Genomic DNA, 14,641 nt, shown 5'->3' with positions numbered 1-14,641 from the left:
TAAGAGCTAGGACATAGGTTCTTACCTTTAGGGTGAAGACTCCCTTTGTTAATCCTCAATGATTGAGCAAGAATTGATAGATAATGGTTAAATATTGTTCTCCCACTCTAAGAACTCTCCCTCTCACTCTAAAATATCAGAAATGTGCTCAAAATGGGCTATGGGGTATGTTTTAACGGAATAGGGTCGGGTTTAAAAACCCCAAAAATGAAGCTCCGGAACGGGTTCTGCGATCGCATATATGACCGCATAATGGTTATGCGGTCCGCGAAATAACCGTGAAAATGTGGGGCCAAAACTGGAAAAGAACTTATCTGGTTTGCGGTCACTATGCGGCCCGCAAACCTGTTCGGTGGTCGCATAATGCACCGCAGAACCTCCCTCCGAAAATTCCCAAGGCGGGATATGCGACAAGAATGCGGCCCGCGAAACGGTTATGCGGTCGCATAATGGCCGCAAAATTGGGCATCAAAATGCCCCAGAAATATGCCCCACTCTACGACCAGTCTGCGGTCCGCAGAGTGGTTCGGCGGCTACAGAATGGCACGCAGAAATGCGTACTTTTGCCCAATATTTTCCTTCAACTCCCAGCTCACTTATTAATAATAGTAGAGGTTACTATTATTAACCTCTACTCCTACTTTGGCATCACGGAACCCGGGTTATTAGGAAAACTTTTATGGGGCCTTACATCGTCCCCCACTAAAGATCATTCATCCTCGAATGAGGGTCGAGGTCTACTATTAGCACCTTATGCAACTCAGTTTTCACACCCTACACCAGCAACCCCAAATTTTAACTAACTCTCTAAATTTCCAAAACTTTCGCCAGAGTTTCCTTTCTAACTAGGCCTATCTACCTGTTAGAGAGCCCCAGAAACTCATCTTACAAACTTATACAGAATACAATAACATAACATAACTCATAACCACACCAACTGTGGCCTCATGTAAACAACATATAATCAAAAGGAGCACCTTTACATTAACTGAACAAGTGATACAAAATTCTTAGGCGACAGGTTCATAAAAGAAAGGATTACACAGCAATCCAAACAAGTGAGGATACTTCTTCTTCATTTCTTCCTTGGCCTCCCACGTGGCCTCTTCAACCTGCTGGTTTCGCCATAACACTTTCACGGAGGCTATTTCTTTATTCTATCAAGAATGGAAACTCGAATCTCTTCATATGACAATTTTTCATTAACCTCAATGGTCTCAACTGGCACAATAGCTGGCGGATCTCCAACTACGTTCTTCAACATAGACACATGGAATGCCGGGTGCACTAATGACATCTTGCGTGGTAGCTCAAGTTTGTACGCCACCTGACCGATCCTCTGGATGATTTTGTATGGCCCGACGTACCTCGAACTCAATTTCCCTATCTATACAAACCGCATAATACTCTTTATGTAGGAAACCTTCAAGAATACCCAATCATCTTATTTGAACTCTAAGTCTCTGCGACGAACATCCGAATAGGATTTTTGATGACTCTGAGTAGTTTTCAACTGCTCCTTAATGATTTTAACTTTTTTCATAACCTGATGCATGAGGTCTGGCCCTATCAACTCTACTTCCATAATTTCGAACCACCCAATGGGAGATCTACATCTCCTACCATATAATGTCTCAAATGGTGTCATCTTAATACTGGCATAAAAGCTGTTGTTATAAGCAAACTCTATGAGTGGCAAATGATCATCCTAGACTCTATGACCGCGAAAATAGGGGGCCAGAACAAGAAAAGAACTGATCTGGTCTACGGTCACTATGCGGCCCGCAAACCTGTTCTGCGGTCACATAATGCACCGCAGAATGGTTCTGTGGTTGCATAGTGCACCGCAGAATCTCCCTCTGAAACATCCCAAGGCGGGATATGCGACAAGAATGCAGCCCGCGAAACGGTTATGCGGTCGCATAATGCCCGCGAAACGGTTATGCGGTCGCATAATGTCAGAAATATGCCCTACTCTACGACCAGTCTGCGGTCCACAGAGTGGTTCTTGGGCCGCAGAATGGGCCGCAGAAATGCATACTTCTGCCTAAGATTTTCCTTCAACTCCCAGCGTACTGATCAAACTCGAGTTTTTAGGAAATATTTTATGGGGCCTTACATCGAAGATGGCTATGAGGAAGATGATGAAATATGGATACAGGCCAGGAATAGGGATGGGAGTCAGGTCGGATGGGATCACAGATCCAATTTAACCTAATGGGCATAAAGGAAGGGCCGTCATAGGATATCAGCCTTATGTGGGGAAAGCCCATGCAGGGAAAAAAGTTTTCGTGCGAGAGCATGTTTCATGTCCGGGCCAGAGTTTAGTACAAGAAGATGATATCATCAATGGGATGGGAAAGTTGTTCATAAATATGATCGAACAATGTTGTGAAGGGACTAATATCAAGACAACGACTATCAGGGATGTTGAACTATGGGAAGAGCTGCGGAATTGGACCTCCAGTTAATCTTTGGTTCGCCGGGAGTCTTAATAGTGTGGAACCGTAAAAGTTTTCTTTTTTGAAAAGCGCATGGTCAACTGAGGCCTCCACCGTGTCTGTACCTTTTTGTCATTTACCTCTTTTGAACGCTTAGACATTCCTCTTTAATGAAATAAAAAGAATCATTTTCTTAAAATATTGCAACTTTATTTACCGCTTCATTTATACTTAGTTTTTCTTTTCAGTAATCAAAATGATAAAAACTCGTATTCCGCGATTGTGACATGTAACGAAACCATCGAGCGCAAGGACCCAGATTACGAAGAGAATGATGAGAGTATGATGCCAAACAATCTCCCATAGGAGATCGAACAGCTGGAGAGTCAGTAAAAGCCCAACCTCGAAGAAACAGAAGTGGTAACCTCGGAAATGAAGAAAGCGTGAAAGAAACAAGAATCAACATTCATCTAGAAGTCGAGCAGAAGGAAAACCTGGTTGAGCTCCTTCGAAAATACATCGATGTGTTTGCATGTTCATATGATGACATGCCGGGATTAAGTACTGACATTGTCTCGCATCGACTGCCCACCGATCCTACTAGGCCTCCGGTCAAGCAGAAACCCAGAAAATTCATACCTGATTTAAGTCCGAGGATAAAGGAGGAAGTGACCAAGTAGATTGAAGCGAATGTGGTAAGGGTCACCAATTATCCTAGCTGGTTGGTAAATATCGTCCCAGTACCAAAGAAAGACCGTCGGTCAAGTAGAAACCCAGAAAATTCATACATGATTTAAGTTTGAGGATAAAGGAGGAAGTGACCAAACAGATTGAGGCGAATATGGTAAGTATCACCAATTATCCTAGCTGGTTGGAAAATATCATCCCAGTAACAAAGAAAGACGGAAAGATCAAGATTTGCGTGGATTACCGATATCTCAACAAAGCTAGTCCAAAGGACGACTTCCCTTTACCAAATATCTATACCCTCATCGACAACTGTGCAAAGCATGAACTGCAGTTGTTTGTGGATTGTTTTGCTAGGTACCACAAAATCTTGATACACGACGTAGATGCAGGAATACAACCTGCACAATACCTTGGGGAGTTTACTGCTATAGAGTCATGTCGTTCGGTCTCAAGAATGCCAGTGCCACCTACATGAGGGCCATGACGACCCTTTTTCATGATATGATTCATAAGGAGATAGAAGTCTATGTGGATGATGTCATCATCAAGTCTCGAAAGAGTTCAGAGAACTTGGACGATTTGAGGAAATTCTTCGAGCGCCTACGGAGGTACAGTTTGAAATTGAATCCGGCAAACTGAGCATTCGAAGTCCCTGCTAGAAAATTGTTGGGCTTCATTGTAAGCAGGAAAGGGATAAAACTGGACCCATCAAAAATCAAGACCATTCAGGAATTGCCGCCATCCAAGAGTAAGAAAGATGTGATTTGTTTCCTGGGTAGACTAAATTCCATCAGTCGTTTCATAGCCTAGTTTGTGAACCCATTTTCAAGTTGCTGAAAAAGGATGCTGCCACAAAACGGCCAGAAGAGTGCCAGAAAACCTTCAACAGAATCAAGGAATATCTGTCAAATCCACCAGTGATGGTTCCCCCCGAACGTGGGAAGCCATTGTTGTTATATCTGTCAGTTTTGGATAACGCCTTCGGTTGTGTGTTAGGACAACATGACGAAACTAGGAGAGAGGAGTAGGCCATCGACTACTTAAGTAAGAAGTTTATGCCAAGCGAGGCCAAATACACTTTGATAGAATGTACTTGTTGCACTATGACATGGAACGCCCAGATACTAAGGCATTACATATCAGTATAGACTACGCATCTTATATCTCACCTCGACCCACTTAAATACATCTTCTAGAAGTCGGTGCCAAAAGGAAAACTAGCTAAATGGAAAATGCTTCTCAGCGAATTTCACATTGCGTACATAACTCAGAAGGCTATCAAGGGGAGAGCATTAGCTGACCACCTTGCAGAGAACCTGGTGGACGGGGATTATGAGCCACTCACTACGTATTATCCCGATGAAGAAGTATTATTTGCTGGAGAAGATATTGCAAAATCATACCTTGGATGGAGAATGTTTTTCGATGGAGCAACAAACTTTAAAGGAGTCGAAATTAGGGCAGTCCTAATTTCGGAATCCGGACAACACTATCCAGCATCGGCAAAGATAAGATTCCCTTATACCAGTAATATGGCTGAATACGAAGCGTGCATCCTTGGGATTATAATGGTAGTCGACATGAACATCTAAGAACTTTTGGTCATAGGGGATTCCAATCTATTGATACACCAAGTCCAAGGGGAATGGTCCACCAAAAATGTCAAGATCCTTCCATACCTGCACTGGGTGAAAGAGATATGCATGAAGTTCACGAAGATTGAGTTCAATCACGTCCCCGAGATTCAGAACGAGTTCACTGACACCGTTGCAACTCTATAATCCATGATTCAGCATCCAGAAAAGAAGTACATCGACCCCATCGAGCTAGAGATCATGGATGAACATGCCTATCGCTTCCATGTAAATGAAGAGCTAGATGGTAAACCATGGTATCATGACATCAGGAGATTCCTTGCAACCAGAGAGTACACAGAAAATTCTACTAATATTCAAAAGCGAGCCCTCAAGAGATTGGGGAATCACTTTTTCCTCAATGGGGAATTCCTGAACATGAAGAGCCCATACTTGGGTTTGTTATGATGTGTAGATGTTGCTGAGGCAACCAGGTTATTTGAAGAAATACATGCAGGAACGTGTGGAACCCACATAAATGGGTTCACATTAGCCATGAATATCTTGAGAGCTGGATATTTTTGGATGACTATGGAAAGCGATAGTATCCGCAACGTACAAATGTGTCACCGGTGCCAGATTCACGGGGATTTCATCCAGGTTCCGCCGAATGAGTTGAATGTGATGGGTTCAACTTGGTTGTTCGCCGCTTGGGGCATGGATGTGATTTGACCCATAGAGCCCGCCGCATCAAATGGGCATCACTTCATCTTGGTAGCTATCGACCACTTCACTAAATGGGTTGAAGCATCTATCTACAAGGCCGTCACAAAGAAGGTAGTAGCAGATTTTGTTCGAAAGAACATCGTCTGCAGATTCGAGATACCTGAGTCAATTATTATTGACAACGCCGCTAACCTTAATAGCGAACTCATGAGAGAAATATGTGAGAAGTTCAAAATCGTCCACCGTAGCTCCACAGCCAACAGACCACAAATGAATGGGGCAGTCGAGGCAGCGAACAAGAATATCAAGAGGATCCTACGAAAGATAGTGGATAATCACAGGCAATGGCATATGACACTATCCTTCGCCTTACTTTTTTATCGGACCACCATGACAACATCCACTAGGGCAACGCCGCACATGTTAGTATACGGCATTGAAGCTGTGATATCCGCAGAGGTCGAGATACCATCTTTAAGGGTCATTCAACAGGCCAAGTTGGACGATGCCGAGTGGATACAGGTCAGACAAGAGCAACTCATGCTCATCGACGAGAAGAGAATGAAGGCAGTATCCCATGGTCAGCTATATTATAACAGGATGGCCAGTGCATTTAATAAAACGGTGAAGCCTCGTCAGTTCACACCAGGGTAGTTGGTTCTGAAGAAAAACTTTCCCCACCCAGAGGAAGCCAAAGGAAAGTTCGCACAAAACTGTCCAGGCCCTTACGTGGTTCACCGAGTATTGTCGAGTGGAGCTCTAATCTTGTCAAAAATGGATGGAAGAACCAACACGAAGCCCATCAACTTAGACAGAATCAAGAGATACTATGTTTAAGGACAAAGTGAGTTAGGTTTTTGCTGTAACAAAACTACGTTCAACCTAACTTTGCACAGAGGGATACGTAGGCAACCCACATAGGGTTCGGTTTCTCTCTGTCATTTACTTGTAATAGAAAAACCAAATATCACTTTTGTATGTTGCTCTGGAACTATGCCGACTTGATTTCCTCGAAAAGGAATACGTAGGCAATCCTCATCGGATTCAGCTGTCTTTTGTAATTGAACTACGTTCTGGCCTGATTTCGTTTGGAAACATAGGCAGTCTGAGTCAGACGAAGCCACTTCATTCTTAATCGCATAATTTTTGCATCTATTGTAATCGAACTACATCTTGACCTAATTCCATTTAGATACGTAGCTGCCTGAGTCAGGCTCGGTCATCTTCATCATATTTTGTCATCATCCACGAACTACGTTCAGACCTGATTCTGTTTTGTATACGTAGGCAACCTAAAAGGGTTCGGTCATAACCTTAGGAAAAACCTTTGTAATGCATTAGTTGAATTAATATACAATCGCAACGGTAAACAGCCACATTCTCAAGCATTGCGAAAGATCGAGATCAATAGGATAGACTTTTCAAGAAGAGACGCTCTCATGTGGAGAACTTTTCGTAATATGTCATAATTCGGAACGACAACACTTGTCATAAAACAAATCTTTTCAAAATTATTTTTCTAAAAATACAATAATTTGCTCCACCTACCAAACTTCGCGGCGTAACCATATCAAAGGCCGGGGAAAACCAACATTGTGACCGACACAAACCAACTTCCCCACTCCCACTAAGAACTTTTCTTTGAGTGCAGGATCAACAGGAAGCAAGGAAGCGTTGAGACCACATTGGGGAAAATGACGAATCCGCCACCTTCCCAGGATTATCTCCCTTTACTCCATTACTTGAATTTTTCTGGTACAGCTAAAGCTAATCTTTGACTCCTTTGTAGGCACCTCGGAGTTCGACTGTTGATACGGAAAGGGCACTGTATATAGCAAACCGTCTTCTCAACCAATCGTAGCACCTTGTACAAAATGAACTGCTGGCTTCATCGATTGAAGCCCTATATATAACAAACCACCTGCTCAACCAATCGGAGTACCTTGTACAAACGAGCCATCGGCTTCACCAATTGAAGTCCTGTATATAGCAGATTATTAGCTCAAACAATCAAAACGCCATGTACAAATCAAACGTCAGCTTTGCCAATCGAAGCCTTATATATAGCAAACTATTCATTCCACCAACGGAACAATCCGCATCGCCACTCCATTGTAACGTAGGCCAGAATAGACAGTCGCAAACCTCGTCACCGACGTTCTGCCAATCAATGGCCGCAACTTAGATTCGTAGTCAAGAGTATCTCTTGGGCATGCTTTTCTTTCCTTGACTATTACCTTGAATGTTTTTACATTTTGCTCGTGCAGCTTCAGGCATGATTATGATTTAAGTTAATTGCTCCCAAGCGGAGGTTATTTTACATTTTAGTGCAAAGCTCTTCCAACAAGCGGAGTCGCACTCCACCAAATCAACCTCTCCCAACAAGCGGAGGCAATTTTCAATGCTCTGTCAGCAGCTGAACGGTACACAACCTGGCTAGAAAATCAAGTCAAGTTCAAGTATCCCATCATCCCGATCCTAAATAACGGCTCACCGGCAGCCAGATATCATCATTCCTGCATAATTTACATCACATCATAATATATTCTACATTGTAATATATGGGTATGTGTTTATTTCATTTTTACAGTAACAAATATCACAACGTGGAACTCTTTCTAAGCAGCAAACCAAACTACAATGCTTTGAGAGACAACAAACTCATTAGCGAGCTAAGGATCCAAGTTCAGGCACAAAACGACAAGTAGAACTCAAAATCTTCAAAACCTTAAAATGAAGCCGCAAAATATAAGCTATCGTGAGTATCCAATCCTCCGTCTCGCTGTAACATCATAATACGATACTGGGGAAATTCCTGTGAGCATCGTTTCCTCAAATCCTCACTCCAGAACTACATGAGGCCTGATCATTGTTAAGCCCGAGGTATGTAAGCAATTCAAAGCGATAATTCGGCCCCCACTTCCCCAAAAGCTTCCCGAAATCTTCCTCATCTCTCCCTAAATGCACGCAATCCGTAATCTTCCTTAAATCCATATGCCATCCCTGCAATGTATGCCGAAATTCAGGACAAAATTGGCTTTGGTTCAATTTCTTTACCCGAAAACTCTTTCATCGTCTCCGTTCAAAGAGGGGCAGCTATTGAGGACCAATTTTGACCCTCCCTTTTAAAATTAATTTATGTATACTTCAATATTTACAATGAATCTCTTGAAAGTATTTTCTAGCTATAAATGCCTATTTTTACAAAATAAACTAGGTATTAGTTTTGAAATTAATAGCCTAGCATTAGCATTATTATAAATACACTTACTATTTTAATATTATTAAAAAAATTTAAATACCTCACATATGTTTATGATTCAACGGATTACTCCTTAATTCATAATTAATTGGGTTACTATGTTAATAATACAATTAATATTGTAATTTCATACAAAGAAGATATTTTATAAATAACTAATTACAATAATTAGTGGTATATTTGATATTTATAATTTTACTATATTTTATTAGAAATAATTAAGTTTATTTAATTTAATTTTAAAATGGATTAAAATGGATAAAGGCTATAATTACAATTCTCTAATTAAACACAAGATGACCATCTTTTAAATTTATTTTGGCCCGAAGACAAGCCCAATCTGAAAAATACTCAGTCCAAACAACCCATCTCTCTTCCAAATTGACAATCCATGACCTCCCCTCCGAACCAATGAGATCACGCCACGTCATTTGCCTTACTCACTCACAAAGAAAGCATAACGAACCATCCAACTTCCAACCCCATACGGTGCACCGTCAATTACCATGCTAATTTGTGAAAATACGAAAAATCTCATAATCAACTCGAAATTACAAGCAGGTTGAACACCTCATTGATCAAGAACCATCCATTTAACTCAATCCATTTAGCTAAGTAGTGGCGATTTCTTTTGACTAGACACCGCCACTACTTAGTTGAGTTTAGTTTTGATGCTTACTGAGTATATAGGGTCAGTTGTACTCATACTATAATTCTGCACCATGCGTGCAGATTTTGGAGCTGAGTTATTATAAAAGCCGAATGCTAGAATTGAAGATGTACCAATGTTCCAATTTCAAGCTACCATTTTGTACATGGTAGTTTAGGACGTATATTTTTGTTTATGTAAAGTACATATAGATTATATATTTTCTTCACACCAATGTTGTACATCTTAATCTTAGTGGCTCATGACTTGTACTAATAGTTCTTGAGGATAGTTGTATTATATTTTGCATTCTCATATTGTTATTTCTTTGATGATTTTCAGTTCGAGTTGTTATGTATGTTGGTTGAATTATCTAGATGGTTGGTTTATGACTTGGTGGGATTTAGGTTGTGACAAGTTGGTATAAGAGCTCTAAGTTCATATGTTCTATGAGTCATGAGCAAATATCTCATAGAATCTTGCGGATCGGTATGATGATGTCCATACTTATGTTTGAGAGGTTATAGGACATCTAGGAAACTTCTCTTTCTTTCTTCCCTTATCGTGTGACTTTGTTTCAGATTGAAGTCTATATCTTAGATTTCTTTCTATTTGATTGTATGTGATGTTAAGAACTCGATATCAGTAGGGCACTTGTGGCTTGTGATAATATCACATATGTGGTATGAGATTTTTCCTTGTGATGTGAAGGTAGGCCAGTCTAAAGGACTTGTGGTCAGGTATGGACTGCAACTTTGGCTCGGTGGACTCAGGTACGTGAGCATGTAATTTAAAATTCATATGTCCAATAGTGTCCCTAGAAATGAGAGTGAATGCACAATGAGCGGTAAGATAGCTAAGTTTTCACCATTGATTGCTCTGAAATTTAATGGGTGCTCCTACAACCTTGAAATAAAATGAAGAAGATCTTTCCAAAGTGAAGTGGCTGAGTTAATGAGGCAGCTTACAAATACGTGCCATATGTCTAAAGGCTACACTAAGAGGGTTTGGATTTGGGGAGAAGGATTTACTTGATATGCAAAGGGAATATGGATGCTTAATTATCATCTCGGTGTGTAGTAAAATATTAAGGTATGGATGTATTGATGGACCTTTCAGTTGTTCATTAATGGAATGAAACAGATTCTTGCAGCATGTGGACAAGTGTAGACTCGGAAAGATCCATTGATTTCATAGAGGTTATAACCATGGTAAGGTCAGAAAGAGACTGCATTAGGACTAAACAGGTGAGTTATCTTCTGTGAGAAGGTTTGAGGTTGTATGACTTCTTAAAGGGTTCTTATAAAGGCTCTTTTTCTATCTAGTGAAATGTTCATTCTAAGATGAAGGTTTGGATCACATGAGGAAGATAACATGATTGTCACAAGGATAAGTATGTATTTGGCAGGCAATTTGGAATATGTTATAATTAGAACTACACAAGCTAGTGAGGAGATTGGTTGAATACCTGTGCGAGATCATAGTAGATAACGAGGAGAAATTATTTTAGGTTCTCGGATGATGTAATTATAGATTTGAGCTAAGTAAGGGAATCTAACATAGACGATCAAAGCATATGGGCATGTGTTGTTGTAGTTCCTAGAATAAAGTATGCTTATGGATTAGTTATGACTTGAGAATGGTCATATCGCATGATCACTTATGTAGTTCTAAGATGAAGGTTTGGATCGCATGAGGAAGTCTGACCAAACTGCCCGTCTATCTGAGCATGAAATGCCATGCTCAACTTGACCTGCATGCCCAGCTCACGTTGCGCCGCTCTCTAAAAATATGATATAAACTGAGTGCCTCGATACGAGATGATAGAAACAGGCACACCATGCAGGAGAACAATCTCTCTGAGATAAATCTGAGCCAACTGCTTAGAAGTGTAAGAAGTCATGATCGAAATAAAATGTGCAGACTTGGTCATCCTATCCATAATGACCCACACAGCATCAAATCTCCTCAAGGTCCGTGGCAACCCAACCAAAAAATCCATATGATATGCTCTTACTTCCACTCTGGTATATCTAACCTCTAATGCAAACCATTCTGTCTCTAATGCTCATACTTGACCTGCTGACAGTTCAAACACCGTGCAACATGCTCACCGATGTATTTCTTCATCATTCTACACCAATAATGTTGCTTCAAATCACGATAAATCTTCGTAGTACCTGGGTGAATAGAATTCCGCAAGCTATGAGCCTCTTTAAGAATCAACTCCCTCAAACCATCCACTATCGGAACACAGATTCGACCCTAAAGCCTGAACACCCCTTCATCACCAATAGTAACTTCCTTAGAACTACCTCGTTGCATCGTGTCCTTAAGGACAAGTAAGTTGGGATCATCATGCTGGTGCTCCTTAATGTGCTCAAACAAAGACGACTACGACACAACACAAGCAAGTAGCCTACTGGGCTCCGAAATATCCAACCTCATGAATCTGTTGGCCAAAGTCTAAACATCCATAGCTAAGGATCTCTCTATGGCTGGAATGAATGCCAAACTCCCCATGCTCTCCGCTTCTCTACTCAAGGCTTCAACTACTACATTGGCATTCCCTGGATGATAAAGAATGGTGATATCAATCCTTCAACAGCTTCAACAATCTTTGCTGCCTCAAATTCAAATCTCTTTGTTTAAACAGATGTTGGACACTCCGGTGATCCGTATGTACTTCACAAGACACACCATATAAGTAATGCCTCCAAATCTTGAGTGCATGTACAATGGTAGCTAACTCCAAATCATGCACCAAATAGTTCTTCTCATGGGGCTTTAGTTGGCATGATGCGTCGGCAATCAGCCTACCTTCCTGCATCAATACACATCCAAGACCAACCCTCGAAGCATCATAATAAACCTATATGATCTCGATCCTGAAGGCAAAACTAACATTGGAGTCATAGTCAATGTCGTCTTGAGCTTTTGAAGGATCTCATGACACTCGTCTGACCACCTAAACGGAGTGCCCTTCTTAATCAAATGAGTCAATAGGACTGCAACATATGAAAACCCCTCGGGTTCATCTTGATCCCATCACCAGATACCACGTGACCCAAGAATTCCACCGAGTCTAGCCAAAACTCACACTTAGAGAACTTAGCATACAACCTTTTCTCCCTCAAAATCTGAAGCATAGTCCTCAAATGTTGCTCGTGCTCCTCAGTACTACGGGAATACACCAAGATATCATCAATGAACACAATGACAAAAGAATCCAAATACGGCTAGAACACATTGTTCATCGAATGCATGAAGGATGTTGGGGCATTAGTCAACCCAAAACACATCACTAAAAACATGTAATGCCCAAAATGAGTCCTGAAAGCCATCTTGGGAATGTCCAAAGCCGTGATCTTGAACTGGTGATACCCCGACCTCAAATCAATCTTCAAGAACACCGTAGCTCCCTGAAGCTGGTCAATTAAGTCATCAATGCGAGTTAATGGATACCTTTTCTTAATGTAACCTTGTTTAATTTCCTATAGTGAATACACATTCTCATGGAACCATCCTTCTTCTTCATGAACAACACTGGCGCACCCCACAGTGATACGCTAGGCCTGATGAACCCCTTGTCCAACAACTCTTTCAAATGTCCTTTAAATTCTTTCAACTCTTTTGGGGCCATGCGATACGATATAATAGATATGGGCTGAGTGCCCGGCACCAAGTCAATACCAAAATCAATATCTCTATCGGGTGGCATGTCGAGTAGGTCTGCAGGAAAAACTTCTGGAAACTCCCTCACAATCTGAACTGACACAGTGGTAGGGGTATCAGCACTAGCATCTCTCAAAAAGGCTAAGTACGCCAAACACCCCTTCTCAACCATCCGCTAAACCACCCTACTAAAAGTATATCCAAGAGAACCTTTCCATTCCAAACTTGGCAACCCCGGCATAGATAACATCACAGTCTTAGCGTGACAATTAAGAATAGCATGATATTGATATAACCGATCCATACCCAAGATCACATTAAAATCAACCATACTAAGCAACAAGATATCAACACTAGTCTCAAAGCCCCCAATAGTAACCAAACAAGACCAATATACATGATTCACCATAATAGAGTCACAAACCGATGTAGATACATGAATAGGAATATCAAGAGAACTATTGGGCAAACCCAAATACGATGCAAAGTATGATGACACATAGGAATATGTAGATCCAGGATCAAATAGAACTGATGCATCCCTGTGAAAGACCGAACAAATACCTGTGATAACCGCATTATAGGCCTCCACCTCGGGTCTACCTAAAAATGCATAACAACGGGTCTGATCTCCGCCCGACTGACCCCTGCCTCTAGGGCGTCCCCTGACTGCTTGAGCTCCCCCTCTAGCTGGAGGGGCTGGTAGTGTAATAATTGGAATTTGAATCACTGCTTGAGAACCATGTTGTGCTGCCCCTCTACCATGTCTAGGGAAATCCATGTTGATATGCCCTACCTCTCCATACTCAAAACAACCTTGAGCTGATAATAACTGTTGAATCTAAGGCTGCCTCTAATAACCCGAGTACCCACAAGAAGAACCTTAGGCTGAAGGAACATGTTAGGAGCTCGGTGCTAGTAATGCACCGAATGAAGATTGAACTGGAGCACCACGAACTGGATGATAAGCTAAAGGATCTTGCCTACTAGGATGGCCTCTTCGTGAATGATCCCCCCTTCCAAACGACGCACCACTGAAACTGCCATAATACCATGGCTTCTTTCTCCTCGCCACCATGGTCTCCCTGCTCTGACTCCAGATGCGCTCAATTATGCGCGCTATGTCCACAACATTGATAAATGTAGTACCAGTCTCTTACTACCTATCCATAGCAATCTTGATACCAAAATTCAACCCCTCAATGAACCTCTTCACCTTCTTAACCTCGGTGGGGATCAGAAAAGCTGCATGACGGGATAAATCAGTGAATCTCATCTCATACTCAGTCACAGACATACAATCCTGCTGGAGATACTCGAACTAAACCCGCATCTCCTCCCTCTGGTTGAGGGAAATGAACTTCTCTAAGAAGAGATGTGAGAACTGACTCCAAGTGAGTGGAAGTGACCCTGTTGACTGCTACGTTGTAATGACCTGATAGTTCATTTTGAGTACTGCTCCATTTTATGTGTTCTTAGACCTCTCATTGCTTTATTTGATGATTTACGACTTGCGTGCATGGTCCTTGTCATATTCTTGAAAGTTCATAAGTGAAAATTTAAAGAAAATGTGATTTTTGGCTTTAAAAGCGACTAGAATTTACCACGATCAACATTTTTGATA

General features: G+C 41.4%; 2 protein-coding genes across 2 annotated transcripts; one reads left to right on the top strand and one right to left on the bottom strand.

Annotated features, from left to right (window-relative positions):
- The first annotated feature begins 4,363 nt into the window (after positions 1-4,363).
- On the top strand, positions 4,364-7,209 carry LOC117274830 (uncharacterized). The gene is made up of 4 exons (XM_033654203.2): positions 4,364-4,702; positions 4,925-5,162; positions 5,514-6,081; positions 7,083-7,209. Exons 1-4 carry the CDS (start codon positions 4,364-4,366, stop codon positions 7,207-7,209), a joined length of 1,272 nt encoding a protein of 423 aa, XP_033510094.2.
- A 5,983-nt stretch (positions 7,210-13,192) lies between these two features.
- On the bottom strand, positions 13,193-13,798 carry LOC138901451 (uncharacterized). The gene has a single exon (XM_070189216.1). The coding sequence runs from the start codon at positions 13,796-13,798 to the stop codon at positions 13,193-13,195; it is 606 nt and encodes a 201-aa protein (XP_070045317.1).
- Positions 13,799-14,641: the final 843 nt, after the last annotated feature.

This window comes from Nicotiana tomentosiformis, chromosome 11 (genome assembly GCF_000390325.3).
Source record: "Nicotiana tomentosiformis chromosome 11, ASM39032v3, whole genome shotgun sequence".
Taxonomy (NCBI): domain Eukaryota; kingdom Viridiplantae; phylum Streptophyta; class Magnoliopsida; order Solanales; family Solanaceae; genus Nicotiana; species Nicotiana tomentosiformis.
Note: the sequence above shows the minus strand (reverse complement) of the source record. Positions and strands in the feature narration are given on the sequence as shown.